This window comes from Podarcis vaucheri, assembly GCF_965113315.1.
Source record: "Podarcis vaucheri genome assembly, chromosome: 4".
NCBI classification, from domain to species: domain Eukaryota; kingdom Metazoa; phylum Chordata; class Lepidosauria; order Squamata; family Lacertidae; genus Podarcis; species Podarcis vaucheri.
Genome location: NC_138762.1, coordinates 7701643 through 7724178, shown reverse-complemented (window position 1 = coordinate 7724178; position 22536 = coordinate 7701643). Strand labels below are relative to the sequence as shown.

Genomic DNA, 22536 nt, shown 5'->3' with positions numbered 1-22536 from the left:
TGGTTTTACTGTCTGTGCAACTTTTCTGAATGGATGTGTGGAAAAGCACATGAACCTGACCTTTGAAGAGTTTGTAAGTAAACCCATTTTTAACTGACCAAACCTGTGGTCTTTTCCTATGCTTGGGGCAGCAGGGGCTGTTCGGTTACTCACAAAGGCATATTTTAAAGGCCTAACAGCCGATATTGCTGCCTATTTCACTTTGCTGCATATTATAAATCTCTACCGGGATTCCCTCACCAAAGAGCACTAACTAGCCCCGAACCTGGAACTTGGCATCTAGGATTTATCCTTTAATTTATTTTTCCTCGCATCCACAATTCCAATGCAATCTGAGCCGCTGAGACCTTGCTTTACCTGAAGTCATGGTTTTTCGTCGCCTCGTCTTTTCTTTCTTTCCCTTCCGGTAGATTTTCTTGAGGCATCGAAGCAGCGGCCCGCTTTCATCCGTGATAGACTCGGTTGTGTCATCTTGAAAGTCCCCTTGGCTCAGATCTGTCCCGCTCTGGCTACCCAGAAAAATTTCAGACTCTTCCCACCCCAGGGGGGAAGACCCTCGGAAGATGTCATCTTCATAGTCTCCCAGGTACCTGCTCAAATCCATTCTGTAACAGACAGGAAGAAGGGACACCTCAGGTTTTGTTTATAGAAACAAAAGGTAAGGTAAAGGTAAAGGAATAGAACAGAATAAAATTTATTATTTATACCCCGCCCATCTGGCTGGGTTTCCCCAGCCACTCTGGGCAGCTTCCAACAAAGTATTAAAATACAGTGGTCTGCTAAACATTAAAAGCTTCCCTAAAGAGGGCTGCCTTCAGATGCCTTCTAAAAGTCTGGTAGTTGTTCTTCTCTTTGACATCTGGTGGGAGGGCGTTCCACAGGGCGGGTGCCACTACCAAAAAGGCCCTCTGCCTGGTTCCCTGTAACCTCACTTCTCGCAGGGAGGGAACCGCCAGAAGGCCCTTGGAGCTGGACCTCAGTGTCTGGGCAGAACGATGGAGGTGGAGACGCTCCTTCAGGTATACTGGACCGAGGCAGTTTAGGGCTTTAAAGGTCAGCACCAACACTTTGAATTGTGCTTGGAAACGTACTGGGAGCCAATGTAGGTCTTTCAAGGCTGGTGTTATGTGGTCCCGGCGGCCGCTCCCAGTCACCAGTCTGGCTGCCGCGTTCTGGATTAGTTGTAGTTTCCAGGTCACCTTCAAAGGTAGCCCCAAGCAGAGCACATGGCAGTAGTCCCAGCGGTAGATAACTAGAGCATGCACCACTCTGGCCAGACAGTCTGCAGGCAGGGAGGGTCTTATCCTGCGTACCAGATGGAGCTGGTACACAGCTGCCCTGGACACAGAACTGACCTGTGCCTCCATGGACAGCTGTGAGTCCAAAATGATTCCCAGGCTGCGCACCTGGTCCTTCAGGGGCACAGTTACCCCATTCAGGACCAGGGAGTCCTCCACACCGGCCCGCCTCCTGTCCCCCCAAAACAGTACTTCTGTCTTGTCAGGATTCAACCTCAATCCGTTAGCTGCCATCCATCCTCCAACCGCCTCCAGACACTCAAACAGGACCTTCACCGCCTTCACTGGTTCTGATTTGAAAGAGAGGTAGAGCTGGGACAGAGCAACGGGAGCTCACTCTGTCGTGGGGATTCGAACCGCCAACCTTCCGATCGGCAAGCCCAAGAGGCTCAGTGCTTTAGACCGCAGCGCCACCAAGGCAGCTAGGCTGTCCTGTTAGAGCTTTTCATTTGGCAGCCCTCCTTATTAGGGTTGACAAAGTGCATAAATCAACCATGGAACTCACCCCCACTGGAAGCAGTGATGGCTTTAAAAGAGGACTGGAGAAATTCATGAGGGATAAGGCTACCAATGGCTGCTAGCCGCAATAGCTATGCTCTGCCTCCACAGCTGGAAGCAGCAATGATTCTGAATCCCTGCTGCTGGAAACCACAGGAAGGGAGATAATTGCTTTTGTGCTCAGATCCTGTTTGCAAGTTCCCCGAAAGAGACCAATGAGAGGACAGGTTGATGGACTAAATGGGCCACTGGTCTGATCCAGACAGACTCTTCTGATGTTGTTATGCCATTCAGGGACCCCATTATTATAGCTTAAGCAAACATATATGGGCAGGAGCTTCTCAAATATATAAAAAATCACAGTCCTAGTTATGGATGCAAAGGATGCAGGAGGAAACTGGTTCCGTTTGCATTTTAATATGACCCTGCCCAATTTGCTCTTCCTGAAACTATACACCAACCGAAACCTGTGGAAATTCTCCGTTTTTCCAGTCTATTCTTGTGATGCATCTCTTCAAACAAAATTTGGGCACGGCGATGTATATATTAGGCGAGAGCGTGTCTAAAAACACATAAACTCATGAAAACGACATACAAAATGCATTGTATTTCTTACAAAAAGGTGCCCTTTTTTGACAAAAAGCACATACAAAAATGTGTATATTGTGAGAAGTTTTTATGAAATTGAAAGGTTCCTGCATCTGTAATGTGGATGCTGCTGGCGAGTTGGTGGTGGTGCAAATCAAGAGGGTAAAATAATGATTCCATCATTATTTAGAATCATAGAATCATAGAGTTGGAATCATAGAATCATAGAGTTGCAATGGAACCCCATTCCAACCCCCTGCAATGCAGGAATCTCAGCTAAAGCATCCATGACAGATGGCCCTCCAATCTCTGCTTGGAAACCTCCAGGGAAGGAGAGGGTCTTAATTTATCTGTGTTGTAGATGCACTGTGTGACTTCACCTTTCCTAACGAACTGAGATGATGCAAGCAGCTTATTCCTCCAGAAAAGAAGGACCACAGATCTGTAGCACTTACTGTCTGGCTGAGAGTAGATTTGATCTTCGGTTCACTCCAGGCAAGCAGCTCAAGAGGCAAAACTCAGCCCTACATCGCAACAAGGGCAACTAGTGCTGGGGGGGGGATTCACTGGGTGGAGGGTTTACACTGCAGCTGGATGGGGTCACCCGGGAAACCGCAAGGCAGAGTTGCTATGAAAACACACAGGTAATAAAGGGTGGACCAAGGTGTGTGCTGACCCGGCGATGTGGTTCCTGGGCTCATGAAGCTTTTCTCAATGTTGAGTTCAGGTGAGTTTATAAAATTAGGGATGGATTGGAGAAAGGGGATAGAGAAAAGGTTTTCCTCCCTCTCTCATCATGCTACAACTCATGGTCGGAAGATTTCAGGGCAGATAAAAGAAAGTGCTACTGTACTTGTTAAACCACGGGTAGGCAAACTAAGGCCCGGGGGTCGGATGCGGCCCAATCGCCTTCTAAATCTGGCCCGCAGACGGTCTGGGAATCAGCGTGTTTTTACATGAGTAGAATGTGCCCTTTTATTTAAAATGCTTCTCTGGGTTATTTGTAAGGCCTGTCTGGTGTTTTTACATGAGTAGAATGCGTGCTTTTATTTAAAATGTTTCTCTGGGTTATTTGTGGGGCCTGCCTGGTGTTTTTACATGAGCAGAATGTGTGCTTTTAGGGACCGAGCAACGGGAGCTCACCCTGTTGTGGGGATTCGAACCGCCGACCTTCTGGTTGACAAGTCCTAGGCTCTGTGGTTTAACCCAGAGTGCCACCCGCGTCCCATTGATGACAGAGCATGTTGCAAATATGCAGCAAAAGAAAAAGTAAATCTGTTCTATTCAGGTTGAAAGTATGGACCCGGTAAGGTACCTAGGGAAGGAAACTTGTCATCAGGAGAAGGGTGATGCCTCTGTTGCATTGATGATGATAAAGTGGTGGGACAGAGAGCCAGCAAAACCTTTGCAAATTCATCTGACTTTGCATTCAATGAAACCGGGGCGAGATTTTTACCATTGTGATCAAGGAACAGCAGAGTCAACCTGAATGGGGGATGACATCACCGGCAGCCAATCAGAGGGACGCTGCAGAATTCCAAAGCATCGCCCCACCATCTCCATAGCAAGGCTTTTGCTACAGAACGGGCTTCCCCAACCCGATGCCCGCTGGAGGTTAGGGACTATGACTCCCCGGCAGAGCTGCCAGCCTGGCGTTGATCTCGTGGGCATCCAACAAAGCGGAAGGCTGGAAGATTCAGAGCAGATAAAAAGGACTCCTTCACATTGTGCGTAGTTATACTGTGCAACTCAGGAGGCAAATCCAGTTCAAATTTTCAAACTTTTATTGGTATATATACAAGATTCCAGGAGGGTTCAGCTCAATAAAAACACTCATCAGAAACCTGCATCTAACACTCAAGTTGTATATTAACATTCACGAATCCTCGTCGCATGTTGCTAAAACCTGGCTGCTATCTCCATCTTATCCCGGTACGCAGGCTGAGACCCTCCCTGCCCAGCAGACTGTCTCACCAGAGTGGTGCATGCTCTAGTTATCTCTCGCTTGGACTATTGCAATGCACTCTATGTGGGGCTACCTTTGAAGCTGACCCAGAAACTATAACTGATCCAGAATGCGGCAGCTAGACGGGTGACTGGGAGCGGCCGCCGAGACCATATAACACCTGTCTTGAAAGACCTACACTGGTTCCCAGTACATTTCTGAGCACAATTCAAAGTGTTGGTGCTCACCTTGAAAGCCCTAAACGGCCTCGGTCCAGTATACCTGAAGGAGCGTCTCCATCCCCATCATCCAGCCTGGACACTGAGGTCCAGCACCGAGGGCCTTCTGCGGTTCCCTCATTGCGAGAAGTGAGGTTACAGGGAACCAGGCAGAGGGCCTTCTCGGTAGTGGCTCCCGCCCTGTGGAACGCCCTCCCACCAGATGTCAAAGAGAACAACAACTACCAGACTTTTAGACGACATCTGAAGGCAGCCCTGTTTAGGGAAGCTTTTAATGTTTAATAGGTTATTGTATTTTAGTGTTCTGTTGGAAGCCGCCCAGAGTGGCTGGGGAAACCCAGCCATATGGGCGGGGTATAAATAATCAATTATTATTATTGTTATTGTTATGTTGGACTAGATGGGCCATTGGCTGGATCCAGCTGGCCTCTTCTTACATTCTTAACCTTTGGGTTGAATGGGACAAAAACGCTCAGCTGCTTTGACCCCAGGTCAGACGAGAAAATCAGCTCAGGACCAAGCCACTTCACTTTTGTTTTTTTAAAGCTTTTTATTGGTGTTTCATTTAATACAAACAAACAAAATACAGTAAAATTCAACAGTCATTTACCCACATTCTTTCCCCACACTCTGCTGAGCATTGACTTCCTTCCCTCCCTTCAACAGGTTTTCTTATGTCAGCTACTTTTCCACAGTTTCTTATTGTATCCAATCCTATCTACGTCGTAAGATTTATTTCAGTCCTGCCAGAGTCTTCAAATTTCTACAATTATTATTTATGTACTCCATAAATTTACTCCAATCTTTTTGGAATTTTGTTTCCTCCTGATTTCTGGTTCTACAGGTCAGTTTTGCTAGTTCCGCATAATCAAGTCTGTCACCCCTCTCTTGTTGGTAATTCCGGTACTTTCCATTTTTGGGCTAACAAAATTCTGGCAGCAGTCGTAGCATACATAAATAACCTTTGATCTGCTTTTTCTATTTCCTCTCCCATCAAGCCTAGAAAGAAAGCTTCTGGCTTTTTCGGGAAAGTGTATTTAAATATATTTTTCAATTCATAATAAATCAGTTCCCAAAACTGTTTCATTTTCTCACATGTGGTAAAAATCTCCATCTTTATCTTTGCATTTCCAACATGTCTTACTACTCATCCTGTACAATCTCACCGCTTCACTTCTTCACATAGCTGTCAACTTACAGATTTGAAAATAAGGGACCAGCAGCCTCGGAAATAAGGGACCAGCAGCCAAAATAAGGGGTTTTCAGAGCACAGGTATGTTCGACTTCTGAGCCCCTCCGAACCAAAGGCAGAAAGCCCAGCCAGCAGCCAAACAAAGCCTCAAGTGGTGGTTCCCACAGTGTAGCAACCCGGCAAAGGGGTTGCAGCAAGGAAAACCACCGTCACCTCTCCGCTGGGAAGCGCTGAGCAAAGGCAAGTCCCCAGGCAACGCGTACGATTTGATCGGCACAAGGCATGCAAACTCCACCCCCCCAGTCATTCTTAGACTCTTTATTGGGTGAGCAACGCAGCCAAGCAACACAGTTGGAGCCTCCCTCCTCCCTGGCCGCCAGGGAGGGAGGGAGAGGAGCTGCTTCCTTTGAAACCCGGGAAATTAAGGGACATCATCAATAAGGGACAGCAGCGGGACACGGCGCTGGGATAAGGGAGTTTCCCGCCAAATAAGGGACGGTTGACAGCTATGCTTCTTTGTTGCTCCTCCTGCAGTGAGCCAGCATTGAAGATGCTTTCATTTAAAAAAACCCCAAGTTTAAGGTTTGCCAGAGGTTGGGAGTGAACACACACGTACACACACACACACACACACCAGCTTAACAGGGACAAAGTGAAACATCCAGCCCCCAGGGTATCAGTGCCTCGTAATCTGAGACGTCCAGATAAAGCAGGACAGTATTGGTGTTAAATAAGTAATGATCAGATGAAAGCCGTCCTGGAAAAAGGAGATTGATCTGTGTGCGCAGCTGGTCTTCTGGAGAGCCACCAAGGTCACCTTGCATGACCCTGAAAGGCTGATGCAATGTAAGAACCTAAGAATGCAAGAGTCTTGCCGGATCCATATAGGTCCATATGAGGTCCATATAGTTCAGCATCCTGGTCTTATCTCAGGGACCAACCACATGCTCCAATGGGATGCCCATTTGAGATTCTCAGCAAGTGGTATTCGGAAGCATATTGCCTCATACAGCGGTGGACCAACGCTGTACAATGGTGCCTCGCAAGACGAAATTAATTCGTTCCGCAAGTTTTGTCGTCTTGCGATTTTTTTCATCTTGCGAAGCACGGTGTCGGGAAAGTTTTGGAAAAGCTTCAAAAATCACCAAAGTCTTTAAAAACCTCAAAAAAGGCTACCACACCGCGTTCTATGAGTTGCTCCTCGAAGTCAAGTCACAACTGTATTAACAGTGTTAAGAAAAAGGAAACAAACTTGCAAGACGTTTCCGTCTTGCGAAGGAAGCCCATAGGGAAAATCGTCTTGCGAAGCAGCTCAAAAAACAAAAAACCCTTTCATCTTGCGAGTTTTTTGTCTTGCGAGGCATTCGTCTTGCGAGGTACCACTGTAGTCCTACAACAGCCATGCAAGGTGGGCCAGGGCCCCTGGTCTGGATAGAGACAAAGGCTTAAAGCCCCCAGCCCTTCGCACTAGGTTCTGTGATAAGAATTTTAAGGTCTTAAGGTAATGGGACCCCTGACCATTAGGTCCAGTCGTGACCGACTCTGGGGTTGTGGCACTCATCTTGCTTTATTGGCCAAGGGAGCCGGCGTACAGCTTCTGGGTCATGTGGACAGCATGACTAAGCCGCTTCTGGCGAACCAGAGCAGAGCACGGAAACGCCATTTACCTTCCCGCTGGAGCGGTACCTATGTATCTACGTGTACTTTGACGTGCTTTCAAACTGCTAGGTTGGCAGAGCTGGGACCGAGCAACGGGAGCTCACCCCGTCACGGGGATTCGAACCGCTGACCTGGTGATCGGCAAGTCCTAGGCTCTGTGGTTTAACCCACAGCGCCACCTGCGTCCCTTAGAAATGTAATAAATGTTCATAAATGTACCAAGCAAACACATACATAAATATATAAACCACATGTCTGAAAACCCCACGGAAAAAAGTCCTGAACAAATTGACCTCAATTATTTCTCTGCAAAGTCAAAGTGGGAAACCTCCCCATGGTCTTTTTCCTTCACAAATCATGTCTTAAGGGCACATTTAAGATATGAATATGGTGTGAGCCTGTGACCTGGCCCAGGAACTAAGTATTTATCATTACAAAAGACTGGCCAGGCTCCCCAGGCAATCCAATCAAGTGACCATTAAACAGGTAACCTGGTAGACAGGAGGTACACAAACCACTCAGATTTCTGCTGTAGACCGCCTTTTCTGTGATGTAGGTATGATGTATGGAGGGGTGGTCTTGAGCTCTAGGGCAGGGACCTTAAAATGCCATTGTTCTGGGTTCCTCCTCCCTCCTGCGTGTGGTGAGTGAGGACCCTGTTGCAACAGATCAATAAAGATCAGGCTTACTAGCTGCTTTGCTTCTCAGTATTCTCTGGCTGGCCTCCGTTATCTTCTTCTACCAATAGGGAACCTACATAAGGACTCTATAAATGTATCATCCAATTTAGTCCCCAGTAAGCACACAGGTTTGCATTGTGCAATTAAGGGTTTACACAAAAGGAAGTCCTGCTAGTCCATTGGGGCTTCTTCTCAGGAAAGCAGGTTTAGGAGTTCAGTCACCATCTGCTCGTGAGACACACTTTTCTTTAGGGTTTCACTCGTTCCAGAACTAAACACATTTAAGCAATTTTACGATAACGTGGCTCGTATTGATAAACAGCAAAACGGTGGCATCTGATTAAATGTAATTTAATTTACAGATGAAAGCTGCACCCATCTGAAAACCAGTGAAACCTCTTTACAGATATGAAAAGAGCGAAAGGAAGGAAGAGCAATTACGCCAAGCCCTGTGCAGGATAAAATTCCGTCATCTGTCACCCCTGCTTTGTGACCATCATTTTTGTGTTTATACAAAAGGGGGGTTTATGAGGGTCCGGACCCACTGCTTGTGTTTCTGGGGGAGATGGGCATCCATTGCTTTCCCTCCAGCACCCAGAGACACGCAAACAGCTCCATCTCCACAGCCTTCCTGCCCAGATGATCCAGATTTCTCTGCAGTGCCTGTGGTCACCATGGCAACAGAAGACTTGATAATGCATTCAGGGATGCCTTTGCTTCCTTCTCTAGCAGCAGGCTTTAAGGGGAAAGCCAGCCTCCAGACATACTGTGAAAATTCCTTTATTTGAGCTTTTGAGTCAGACTCCAGCCTCAGAACATATTTCAGATATCTAAGTTCGTTCCATGCACATCTTCTGTATATTGGGGCAGCCCCTCCCCACCCTGTACATCAGCCTCCCCGTTTTTGTCTTTGAAGGACGTCCTATTAAAATGTTGATATTTGTTTTACACATGTAATTGGGGTTATCATTTTTTAATGGTGCTCTTTAAATTTCCCCTGAGACCCCGTCCTCCAAAATACATTATGAAAACCTATCTTCCATTACATACACCACAACTTTATACATCTGTAAAACACGTTCTTAATAAGGGACCCACAAATTGGTCTTAAATTTTGGAACTCGTCTTTGAGTTTTCTTGGGGGGGGCAGATGTGTTTACATGAAACCTGAATTTCTGAAGGTTACAGTTTGCTTGTGGGCAGTTCTCACCTGGTTGAACTAGACAGGGCATTGGCTTGATCCAGCAGCCTCTTATATTTTAAAATGCCTTCTCCTGGGTGAAACTATTGGTCTCTCAAAGCTGCTGTTGTTTACCCTAATTGAAGCCTACAGTTCAAGATGTCTGGCAAATATCCAGGACTGATCCATTTGCGGGCTTTGCCCTAGAATAACTAGACAGCAGGATAAGTCTATCTATGGCTACTAATATTGCCAGGATGGCTAGATGCTTCTTCCATGGAATGAGGCAGTAACGCTTCTGAATAACACTTGCTGGAAGCTGATGGAGAAGAGAGTGGTCTTGTGCTCTGCTTGTGGGTTTCCTTTTGAGGTATCTGGCCTGATCTAGCAGGGCTTTGCATTCATAAGATTCTCCCAATACCAGAGAGAAAAATCTCACAAGGGGGGACTTTGGGCCAGTCATTGCCTTTCAGCCTAACTGGTGGCGCTGTGGTTTAAACCACTGAGCCTCTTGGGCTTGCTGATCGGAAGGTTGGCGGTTCAATCCCCACAACGGGTTGAGCTCCTGTTGTTCTGTCCCAGCTCCTGCTAACCTAGCAGTTCGAAAACACGCCAGTGCAAGTAGATAAATAGGTACCGCTCCAGCGGGAAGGTAAATGGCGTTTCTGTGCACTCTGGTTTCCGTCACAGTGTCCAGTTGCGCCAGAAATGGTTTAGTCCTGCTGGCCACATGACCTGGAAAGCTGTCTGTGGACAAACGCCGGCTCCCTCAGCCTGAAAGCGAGATGAGCGCCACAACCCCATAGTCGCCTTTGACTGGACTTAACTGTCCAGGGGTCCTTTACCTTTACCTTACCTCACAGCATTGTTGTGGGCATTAAATAAGGGAGAAACCAGGTACACCACCCCCAGCTCCTTGCTGGAAACGGTGAGATATAAAATAAATAAATGCAATTTACATCCAGGTGCAATTTAATTTTAGACTCCATACTATCGAATGAATAGGTTCCGTTTGCTAAACTCATTTTGTTCCAGAAGCTAGTTTGGAAGTGGGAGATAGCAAGGAAAATGAAGGCAACGCAGGGCAGATGGGGAAGAATCTCCAGCGCTGGTATCTAACCGGGGCGGTGTGACGACAGAAAAGAGTTATTATAAGAAATCCATCATTAAGCTGCATGGCAGCGAGATGCTTTCACTGGAACAACAAGCCACTTAACGGACTTGCACTTTCCCTTTCCCCCTCCTGGCAATGGTTGCTGCTCGTTTTGAATGCAAAACAGGTACCGTATTTTTCGCCCTATAGGACACACTTTTCCCCCTCCAAAAATGAAGGGGAAATGTGTGTGCGTCCTATGGGGCGAATGCAGGCTTTCGCTGAAGCCGACACCTCTCGCTCTCCAGGCTTCAGGAAGCTCTCCGCAAGCTGTGGGAGAGATGAGCAACTTCGGGCAGATATCCGCAAGCCTGGGGAGACCGGCGCGACTTCCCGCCGGGCTCCCTAGGCTTGCGAATAGCAGCCTGTTCTGGGGGCTGGGCTCGGGCTTCCCCCACCCAGCCCCGCGCCTGGGGGGAAAATAATTTGTTTTTCTTTATTTCCCCCCAAAAAAACTAGGTGCGCCCTATGGGCCGGTGCACCCTATGTAGCGAAAAATACGGTAATTAAAAAGGGGAGCGTGATAAGAGATGCCTGGTGGCAGTGGCAGGCGGTGGGAAGCCCTGCGGCGGTTTCCAGATGCAGCCTGCACTGCACGCGAAGAATCCTTAGAAGCGTGCAAGCTCCTTCTTCAGGATACGCAGTCAGCCCAGGCAGCTCAGTGGGTTGCAGCATGGTGTTGATGACGCCAAGGTTACAGGTTTGATTCCCTGTGACTCCATATTCCTGCACGGCAGGAATATATTTGAACCTCAGGCTCCCTTCCAGCCAGTGCCGGAGTTACGTATAAGCTAAACAAGCTGGACAAACCTAGACAGCATCCTAAAAAGCAGAGACATCATCTTGTCAACAAAGGTCCGTATAGTCAAAGCTCTGGTTTTCCCAGTAGTGATGTATGGAAGTGAGAGCTGGACCATAAAGAAGGCTGATCGCCGAAGAATGGATGCTTTTGAATTCTGGTGCTGGAGGAGACTCTTGAGAGTCCCATGGACTGCAAGATCAGACCTCTCCATTCTGAGGGAAATCAGCCCCGAGTGCTCACTGGAAGGACAAATCCTGAAGCTGAGGCTCCAAGACTTTGGCCACCTCATGAGAAGAGACGACTCCCTGGAAAAGACCCTGATGTTGGGAAAGATGGAGGGCACAAGGAGAAGGGGACAACAGAGGACAAAATGGTTGGACAGTGTTCTCGAAGCTACCAGCATGAGTTTGACCAAACTGCGGGAGGCAGTGGAAGACAGGAGTGCCTGGCGTGCTCTGGTCCAGGGGATCACGAAGAGTCGGACACGACTAAACAACAACAAAACAAGCTATAGCTTAGGGCCCTACTCTCTTGAGGGCCCCCCAAAAAATGTAATGAAAAAAGCAACTGGGTGTTCATTTCCAAAATATAAGATAAAAAACAAATAAAATAAAACCTACGTGCAGCAACAGTGTTTGGTGTTGTGTAGGCTCCTGTGATGTAAGTCATGGGCCCCGCCTGCTAGCCTGCTCCCTAAAATATCACTGCTTTGCTCCTTTATATAGGGTGCCTACATTCTGCATGGACTGGTTGCATGGCAATATGTGCCAATGGCTTTCAATACGTACATTAGGTCCATAAATTACCATAGCGTATATCCAGGACAAAAAGCAGCAACAATTTGTTGTTGACAGATGACAAATGGACATATAAAGGGCCCCATTACCTTCAGGAGCTGAGGGCCTCATCAAATCTAAATCCGGCCCTCCTTCCACATTTCTCAAGGGCGCCTGTCGGGGACGACAATGCCCCCAAGTGGGAGAGAGCGAAAAGAGCGAGAAAACTACACGACCCATCAGCCCTCGGGACAATCCCTTAGGGAAAGCTGCGCGCGCAATCCAAGCCTGCCGCAGCCCGTTACTCAGCCTAAGGGGCGGGGCTTGGGTGGTTCCCGCCCCGTCCTCCTGCTCCTTATTATTATTAAGTCCTGGCCGTTGGGCGTGTTCGGGCGGCGGTTGAGCGCGAGGGCGGGGCCTGGCGGGGGCGGGGCCCAGCTCGTCTTTTCTCTTATTTACGGCGGGCGCCCGGTGGTCGAGGCCGGCTTGGTGCGCGCGCCTTGGAAGTTCGCGAGCGCGCTCGGTTGCGCGCGCAGCTCCTCTGAGGGGAAACTTGAAGGGGGCGGGGAGCACCTTCTCCGTGAGGGAAAAGTGAGGGGAAGGTCTCCCGCCCTGTGAGGGAAGGGGCTTCTTTTTGCCTGAAAAGGGGGGCGTGAGGGGAGGGGTGCCTTTTTTCGACAACCCCCCCACACCCCAAATATTTGCCGCCTCCCCGCTGCCGGCGAATTTTCTCTGTGCGTGAGAGGAGGGGCTTCCCCCACCCCAAAACCGACTGAGGGCTTATGGGGGGAGATTGACAGGCCCCTCCTCCTCCCTTCCACGCCCCCCCCGACCAATTTTGGACCAGCCCTTCCCCCCCCCCCGCCGGGTGGGGGCCAGTGAGCGCCTCCATGCCCTTGGCTGGGCTGCTGGGCGGTCTCCGTGCCCGCGGCAGCCCCGCCCACCACCCGGCCGGCCAGCAGGTGGGGTGGGGGCGTGGGAGGGGGCGGGGGTGAGGCTTTGCACACGCATACACACACACACGAGTGTGCCTGCAAGATCGGCGCCCGTCTGCACGCTCGCCCCTTGCTGCATCGCTGCTGGCGCCCACCGGGACCCCTGGGGAGGCGATGGGGGACCACCGAGAGGCCGGCGACGTCAACTCGAACCTGCTCATCACCTTCAGCACGGGGGACCTGCAGCTGGACAAGGCCATCTGGCAGTGGCTGACCTGGGACAAGGTGGGTCGGGCTCTTCTTCCCAATAGCCCCCCACGAAGCCTCCAGGATCTGTTAAGTAGCTGCCAGAGAGAGGGGGGGGGGCGATACTATACATTTCGCTCCTCGTGCAGTTAAAGGGCTTTGCCAACGCCAGAAATAGGAGTTTGCTGCGCTGGGCACTGCTGGAAAATCGTGCGCACGTTAACGTGCTTGAGAGGCTTGCTGGGGGGTGGGAAGGCTTCGGGGAAACTCACATCTCCCTCCTTTGCAGCGTAGGTGAATTTTCGGCGCTGGCAAGAAATGCACCGTTATCGATTGCCTTTAATTGTGCGATCGAGATCGGTGTGCGTGTTTTCTCTTGCCACTGCCATTTCTCCCCTCTCTCAAGAACGAAGCCCCGCTGCATAACGTTTCGTGCATCTAAAGACTGTAGTCTACAAAAGCTTGCGCCATAATAGATTTGTTAAGTCTTTTAAGTTGCCAAAGACTCTCTGCAAACAACTAACATGGCTACTCATATTGCGAGGGATTCCTTAGTGTCCATCAAACCTTTGCATTCATGTTCCCTTAAAATAGGGCTCCTGGTCCATGTAATTAGGCATAAGACCATAGTTTAAAATTGGGGTGAAGCCCCTCTCTGAGTAGGAGGCTCATGTGGCTCTGGAAGAAAGAAATGAATGCATCCCCTCACTTCAAAAGAGATGCTTCTCCCTTATTTCAGCACCATGTACTGCTATCCTTAAGCAGTAGTGCTTAATAAACAGTGATGCAATGTAGAGCAGTGACTCATCTATGTTGTAGACAAAGGAAAGTGTTTCTGAGAGCTGGATGTTTTGCACTTTCCTGCTTTGAAATTTCTGTTTTCAGCAGAGGGCAGCTCTGCTATTTTGATTTCATTTTGTTTTCGCAAAGCTGTGCAATTCTAAGACCAAGCTTAAACAACTTTCTTGGCTGGGCTGTTCTGCCGTAAGTGCCCCACAAGTTCTTTTGACACTATCATTCTTGGAAAGGTATGACATTGCAGAATACAAATTAATTTGCAAGTCACAATTTGTGTGTTACTGTCTTAAGACACTTCCCTTTTCTCTCTCTCTTCTTCTTTTTTTTAAAACTAGGCAGTGCTGCAAACTGTGTGGCTTTGCTTTGTTGCCTGTTTTGTTTTGCACTGTTCTGCTTCCTCCGGGAAGCTATTTCAGTCTGGCATCAAATTTGCTTTTGTACTTGGTTATCAGTAGTGTGTAGGTCTTTTGGTCAGTTATAGCTGATCTGGTTCCCTGATGTCTTACTCTTCCTCCTCCTGCTTGCTTGGTGATGTCATACAGAGTCTGATTAGCATTGTGCAGAGGGAACCTTTTGAAGTAGTCTGTGAGAGCTGTCTGAAAAGCAACAATCAGTAATTTGGAAACAGACAATTTTATTTTTTGAATTCTCAGTCATTGGGAAGGTTCTCTGTAAAATAGCTTTTATATATAGCACAACAATAAAACTGAAATAGTGGAAAAGAACATGACATCTTGCAGGTGGACTACGGATGTATTTTTTCAAGGGGAAGGAGGACATTTTGGTGCCTGCATTTTTCAAATAAACTCGGGAGACCAACAGTTTCTACATTAATGCAAAAGGGTGATCTTGCCTTACTGCAGATGGGACTGACGTGGCTATGTGCATTATCACACTCTAAAATTTAGTGTATAATATGTAAAAGAAGCTTAACGTGTTTTACTGCTTCCAGGTGCGCCATAGTTAGATCCTTGGATGACTATGGTTGTCTATGGGAATTCTAGGCATTTAAAAACGTGCTTCTCCAAACCTTGCATCTCTTTGATGTTTCAACATTTTATTCCATGCTCTTCAACAGCTTTACATAATGCCACATATTTCAGTTTTTCCACTCTTGTCACTTCCAGCAGTTAACCTGGGCTTGTGATGTAGATGGCAGCCTACATGGGTCATTGCTTCATTTTGAGCTTAATTGTTCCTTTGTTAATACAAAATCTTACAAAGAGGCAGGTGGCACCTGAGCCCCTGTATGTGACGTCAAAATTGTACCCAAGTACCGCAGCTCTTTTTTCCCCCTTTTTGGTAACAATGGCCATACATCAATATTTCATTATCTGTGCAGCTTGCTGATGCTGCAGATTGGCTTGGGGCCTATTTTTAGGAACTGTTGCCTCTGAGGTTGGATGTAGCAAGCGATGAATAATGCATGCCACCAATTGTATAAGTGAGGAAAGTTAGTAAAAAAATAATCATCCTGCATTTGAAATGTGAAGGATGGAGGGGGGGAGGCTGTAGTTCAGTGATGGAGGAGATGTTTTGCTTACAGAAAATTCCAGGTTGAATCCCTAAAATTTCCAGATTAAAAAAGGGTCAGGTAGCAGGTGATGTGAAATAGCCCTGCCTGCGATGCTGGAAGTCAGAGTAGCTGTTCTGGGCTAGGTGAGTGAATCAACCCAGGATAAGGCAGCTTCCTGTGCTCCTAAATGTACTTGCCTGTGCCTTGAAATTACCTTGAGTTACAGGAGATCAGCACATGGCTAGATTCACATCCAATTTAAATTGAAGTACTTTTGCTTAATTGGATCAAGCGGAATAAAGGTATAACTTTAAAGGTGTAATCATGGTGACCCACATAAGCTCTGTGACATTTCTTATTCAGGCATGAGGTGTAGACTTGGAGCATTACATGATAATTGATATCACATTTGGAGAAATGTCAGAATACTTTTTTGCAACCTCTGTCATCTTATTCTAGAAACAGATGAGCTTGTAGAAATAAAACAAGTTGTGTGTGTGCCTGTTTCTCTCTCTGTGAATGTATGTGAAAGCTAGGCCATGAAATTGGGACTTCTTAGGTAAGATTTAAGTTTTGTTTTAGCAGAAGTGCATGCATAATTCTGGCAATTCACTACTGCTTTGTTATCTTTGATTTACTGAAAAACTGTCAAATAAAACCAATAATTCAGAAGATAAGTTGATAATGGTTTTATGAAGCTAACAGTAGACTATAAATTTTAACAACAACAACAACAATATATGGAACATTCTTGTCTCCTTTTTCTTTGGGATTTGACTTCTAGAAATTAGAATCAAGCTTTGTCCAGTATTTGGAAACCTAGAACTATGGTGGGCAGAGTTTATTTACAGGAGTTGTACCACAGATAGCTGACTTGAGTTGCCCAGATGCTTGAAGCCAGCCTAGAATCTCTGGTTTTCAGGGCCGAACTAAAAGTCACATTATTTATGTTTTTAGCCCTTGAGTGTTTGGGGTTTTAAATATATAAATGCAAGTGTCCCCATCTAGACACTGTGGTGGGGACAGTGTGGTGGGGAAGGGAGACTTCAACTTTTTGCTCCTGCCATGGTTTCAATAGGAATCAAGCTGTCTGGACCTGCCATCTACAGCGGGAAGAGGGACTGTTCATGCCCCACACGCGCTTACTAAACCATCACCAAATTAGCCTCTAAAGGATTAAAAGATGCTGATAAAATTGGTTCTATTTGTGGCCTTGGTACCTGATGTGTAGCTGGATGCTTGTCTGCAAGACATCCACTCCCAATATTGGAAGAAGGGAATACTGTAACTGTTTCCCCCGTAACATACTTCCTATTGAGCACAGTGGGACTCAGTTGTGGGTGAACATGCACAGACTGACACAAAACTGATATTTTTGACTTTCACCTTAAAGCGGCTATAACAGATTGATTTGGCTGAATAAGAGCTTGTAGTGTTTTGGTATCTGGGCCTGTCTTCCAGTGAAATAAATATTGCTTTCTTTTAAGAGTTAGGAATAAGAAAAACGTGTTTTGAAGACTTGAAGATGTTAGAACTTTAAAATGAATTGACAACTAAAAGAGAGAAAACAAAATAATATATTAACTAGTAAGACTAAAACTGCAATTATATGCACACTTTTCAGGGAATAAACTCCATTGATTACAGTGGGATGTATTATTTATCTAGCAAATTGATTGTATATGATATTTTATGGTGTCATAAGCAAAAAGCATGCATAATAAATGTGCATAGTTGATAAGGCTGTAGGTCTTGGAATTAGACCTGCCATGGATACCGTATTTTTCGCTCTATAACACGCACCTGACCATAACACGCACGTAGTTTTTAGAGGAGGAAAACAAGAAAAAAATATTCTAAACAAAACAGTGGATGTATGATTTTTGTGGTTCATGCTGTGGCCACAGACATGTGATCTGACGGTGAGTTTGGGGTAGCCCAATGCAAAAATCCTGAGGATCCATGTGGGTCCATGCTTTGTAACCACGTTTTTGCCCCATTGCGGCCCCATGAAACAGTGGGTGCGTGTGTGTTTTTTGTGCAGGCTGTAGCCATGGACATGCTATGTGATCTGATGGTGAATTTGGGGTGACCCAGTGCAAAAATCCTGAGGATCCATGTGGATCTGTGCTTTGTAACCACGTTTTAAGTGGGGAAGGAAGGAAAAGCACTCAAGGGACAAGGAGCACACGTGGGGGGGGTGTGTGGAGAAGGGTGCTGCTAATAATGCAGGAGAGGCTCCTCTCCGGCTTTGCTCCTTTAGAACAAGCAGGCTCTGCATCTCTCCCTCCTCCCCAGCAAGGAAACCACGATAGTAACCACTCTGAGACAAATCAAGAAAAAGTGCGACCAACACTCTCCCCCAACAAGCACAGTGAGGTCAACACACACACACACAGAGAGAGAGAGAGAGAGAGAACTGGCCCTAAAGTTGCAGGGCGCTGGAAGTCGCAGGGGCACTGGGGGAGTGAATGGGAAGCAAGAGAAGGAGAACGATCCCTCACACACACACAGACACACAGAGTGTCAATTCTAAAGTCGCAGGGGCGCTGGGGGAGTGAATGGGAAGCAAGAGGAAAAGGAGCCCTCACACACAGAGAGACACACAGTGTGGATTCTAAAGTCGCAGGAAGAGTGAATGGGAAGCAAATCACACACAGAGAAACACACAGAGTGTGGATTCTAACGTGGGGAGAGTGAAGGGGAAGCAAGAGGAGAAGCAGCCCTCACGCACACACAGACACACAGAGTGTGGATTCTAACGTCGGGAGAGTGAAGGGGAAGCAGGAGGAGAAGCAGCCCTCACGCACACACAGACACACAGAGTGTGGATTCTAACGTGGGGAGAGTGAAGGGGAAGCAGGAGGAGAAGCAGCCCTCACGCACACACAGACACACAGAGTGTGGATTCTAACGTCGGGAGAGTGAAGGGGAAGCAGGAGGAGAAGCAGCCCTCACGCACACACAGACACACAGAGTGTGGATTCTAACGTGGGGAGAGTGAAGGGGAAGCAGGAGGAGAAGCAGCCCTCACGCACACACAGACACACAGAGTGTGGATTCTAACGTCGGGAGAGTGAAGGGGAAGCAGGAGGAGGAGAACGATAGCTCAAGCACACACACACACACACACACACACACACAGCCCCTACAGTGCCTAATCCAAAATCGGACAGCAAAAAACTGCAGGCAGGGACAGAGAGCACGGGGTTGTTTTAAAGCAGCCAACTCCCGCTCTGCTTCTCTCCCTCCTTCCCGGCTCCGCTATCTGACAGGAGCCGCTTACACCCGCTTTGCTGTTTCAAAGCGAGCCACGGACTGCTCACGACTGCAGCAGATTCCCCCGCCATCTGTAGGCATTCGCTCCATAACACGCACAGACGTTTCCCCTTACTTTCCAGGAGGAAAAATCTGCGTGTTATGGAGCGAAATTTACGGTAAATTATTTTACAGGATTACATATCTGACAGTCACCCTCAGAGTCATTCCACTGAAATTGATTTATGTGGGTCTCCTGTGAGAATGACCCAATTGGATACCACATACAATGTATTCATATTATTATTTGGATAACTTGAAGCGACTTTTTACCTCCCTACTAAAACCCATACAAGGCCTGGTTCTTAATGGAAACTTGTAAGGAATGAAGTTCATGCGTGTATTTATTTTGGCACATCAGATAACAGGCTGTAGATTGCTTCTATGCAAGCTCTCTGAAGCCTTGCTCAAGTGATCCTGGATTTCATCTTTGGCATGTTGATTTCTGCGCCAGGGTCTGATCCAGGTGAGCAAGCCTCCAAAATGTAGATGTAATGCAGCTGAATTCACTTCACCTCAGGCAGCTGCATTTTGAAGAGCTTAATCGCTGCCACAATTCACTGGGAATGTCAGGGGAATTATGAAGTAGGAATGTATGGCAGGGAACCTTTTTTTTGCCAGAATTTTGGTAAATTATTGTGTATTGTGAACCACTGCGGGCACAGTTTCTTGTGGAAAGCAGCATATAATTAAACTGAAGCTTAATGTACTGCGTCCATGAAGACAGTAAAACTGCTCCTTCCTTGTAACTTCTTGCTGGCCTAGTATTTTGTCATATTTAATGAGCCATAGTTAGGAGGAGGTGAATATAATTTACAGTACATCAAATTCTTAGGCTTATAGGTTTATGGATAGTTGGGCAGGGATGTCTGCGCTGATAAGTCACGAACACTCTGTAAAGGGGATTAGTCCTATAGGGCACTGGCTATGAATTTAGATAAGACAAATATAAATCTATATACAGTGGTACCTCAGGTTAAGAACTTAATTCGTTCTGGAGGTCCGTTCTTAACCTGAAACTGTTCTTAACCTGAGGTACCACTTTAGCTAATGGGGCCTCCCGCTGCCGCTGCTCGATTTCTCTTCTCATCCTGAAGCAAAGTTCTTAACCCGAGGTACTATTTCTGGGCTAACAGAGTCAGTAACCTGAAGCGTCTGTAACCTGAGGTACCACTGTAAAGGTTTTAGGAAACAACAATATGAATCACATTAGGATTGTCTACAGTGTAAGAGCTTAATCCCTTGTTTTTAGCCGTGTTTTACAGCAGGGCTTTCTTTGCTTGGCTCCTATCTCAGGCTTTTGATTCTGCACCCACTATGGAAACTTTTCAAATTGTGGAAAAACACAGATCTGCCTCATCTTTATCAGCTCGCTCTTCTCAGTGGAACATAGGAACATAGGAAGCAGCCCTATACAATACTCAGTCAGACGGGCCGTCCATCTAGTTCCATGTTGTCTACTCTGATTGACAGTGGCTTTTTAGGGTTTCTGGCAGGCAGGCATCTCTCCCAACCTTACCTGAAGATACCAGGGATTGAACCTGGGACCTTCTGCAGGCAAAACAGAAATGCTCTACTACTGAGCTACTGCCCTTTCTCATGCTTGGAATTTTGCACAAATGAGATCACTTCTCAGTTTTAAAAATATTCAAAAAATGTACTCTTGTGAAGCTGACCATTTAAGATATGTGCGTAACTGCAGCTTGTTCTCTGGTGTTATAAAGAAGATACTTAAATGTTTCTCACATTACACTAAACGACTTTCTTCATTTGGTTTGCATTGTGAATGTCCGATTTCTGTTGAAGATGGCGGTGTGTAGAGCAAAGAGTTATGCTGGAGCTTGGTGAATCAGTATTGTGCATGCTCAGGTGCTGTGTTGCTGTGAAAATAACAGCCTAGGGATGTAAGATCTAATCTGGCTTGCTCAGTAAAACTTCCAGCATAGCGTGCAGGGTGCAGAAGGACTGGTTAGAGAATAGGGATGCAATTTTACAGTGTGACAAACTCTACACCATTTTAACTGGTGGTGTGGGTTTTCCAGAAAAAAAATGTTATGGTAATTTTGCATAGGAACCCTTTCACTGGGAAAAAATTCTGATACTCTTGTTTATTTTACTTGTATTTAGTGAACAGTGCTAAAAACCTTGAACCTGCCAAGCTTTCCTAATAGTGTCTTTGCATTTGGCATCCATTCATGGTTAAAGCTGAACTTATTAATGGAATTTTTTCTGCAGAAAAAATAAGCACTGGAAAACTCCACATATTGGAAAACCTTCCGCCCATATCACTAAATTTCATGTAGAAATAATTCACATCTTTCAAAGATATACCCATTCAGTTGAATTAGGCTTACTTTCATATCTTTCAGGTCTTTTTAAGATTAGCGTGTGCTAATTTTATTTTGGGTATGCATGCTGATTTAGAAAGTATGGCTATACATAAATAAAATGTTATGGGCAAGATGATAATGGGAGTGGGATAGGGCTTATTGTTTTTTGAAATTTTTATTATGATGTATTTTGTGTTCTCATTTTGTATTATAATTTTGTGAACCATCCTGTGATTTTTGGATGAAGGGTGGTATATATATTTAATTCATCATCATCACCATCACATATATTTTGCTTGGCTATTTCAGGTCAAAACCTGAATTGCCTTGATCTTAAGTAATCCAACCTGTTGCTGGATGGCGGAAGAGCCCAGGGGGCATATGTGCATCATTTGTCTTGCTCTGAAAAGCAGCATCATGACTCCCTAGAAGGGAGGATCAGTCCCAGCCCCTTTATTGATTCTTCAGCCTCCCGTCCTTTTGTCCTTCCATTGGTTCCAGGGCTATAGTAGGTGCTCCAGGTGGGGCTGTCCTTTGAAACATTCTGCATATTTCAGCTCCTGGGTGTGGGGAGATGGGATCATATTCAGCCACACACAGTGGCAGGCAGCTGTTCTGCTTCTACCTGTTCGCCAGGTCCAGTTGCCACCCTGGGCTCCTTTGGGATCAAGGGCAGGATATAAACTTAGAATGCTATTCAGCTAAGTTTTACTCAGACCCATTGAAATTAATGGGCCTAGCTTAGTCATGTCCATTTAACTGAGTCTACTCTGGTTAACTTCTGCCAACCTAGCAGTTAGAAAGCACGTCAGAGTGCAAGTAGATAAATAGGTACCGCTCCGGCAGGAAGGTAAACAGCATTTCCGTGCACTGCTCTGGTTCGCCAGAAGCAGCTTCGTCATGCTGGCCACATGACCCGGAAGTTGTATGCCAGCTCCCTCGGCCAATAAAGCAAGATGAGTGCCACAACCCCAGAGTTGGTCACGACTGGACCTAATGGTCAGGGGTCCCTATACCTTTACCTTTACTCTGATTAAATCTTTGCTGAATACCTTAATTAATAAATTTAAAAAATAGTAGGAGAGGTGGTGTTGGTCTTTAATTTTCTTTGCATTCTGGTGCTCGCCTCCTCCTCTCTTCTTTCCAGGTGAGAGATGAAAGTAAATCATCAAGTTGGTTCTTGGAAAAGCAGAAGAAACCTGTTCCTTTGGCTTTCGAAAGCTTGCGCTGGTGCTGTTCCTTTGCATGCCTAGAGGATATTGCATTGTGTGTGTGCCTCTTTTACCGTTTTATATTTGTCAGAGTTTAATTGTTGTAGTCTTGTGTCTGACGAATCAGGAGAGGTGAGCTATGAAGGGTTGTATCAAACAACCTTGTTCAGTT

At 46.5% G+C, this 22536-nt stretch overlaps 2 protein-coding genes and 1 long non-coding RNA gene across 3 annotated transcripts in view; 2 read left to right on the top strand and 1 right to left on the bottom strand.

The window, feature by feature from the left end:
- LOC309530298 (maestro heat-like repeat-containing protein family member 7) overlaps positions 1–2961 on the bottom strand; it is a 51467-nt gene extending 48506 nt beyond the window's left edge. Inside the window, exons 1-2 of the mRNA XM_082219082.1 lie at positions 2840–2961; positions 358–605 (exon numbers count right to left, since the gene is read on the bottom strand). Coding sequence (XP_082075208.1) covers positions 358–604 — 247 coding nt within the window. The 5' untranslated portion in view covers position 605; positions 2840–2961. The remainder of the gene's footprint in view (positions 1–357; positions 606–2839) is intronic.
- Positions 2962–3008: 47 nt separating this feature from the next.
- On the top strand, positions 3009–9047 carry LOC309530640. Its single transcript, XR_014218802.1, has 2 exons — positions 3009–3111; positions 8462–9047. It is a non-coding gene; the product is annotated as an uncharacterized lncRNA (long non-coding RNA).
- Positions 9048–12506: 3459 nt separating this feature from the next.
- Positions 12507–22536, top strand: part of PGM2L1 (phosphoglucomutase 2 like 1) — a 53070-nt gene continuing 43040 nt past the window's right edge. The window contains exon 1 of the mRNA XM_082219342.1: positions 12507–13230. Within this exon, the coding sequence (XP_082075468.1) occupies positions 13120–13230 (111 nt within the window). The 5' untranslated portion in view covers positions 12507–13119. The remainder of the gene's footprint in view (positions 13231–22536) is intronic.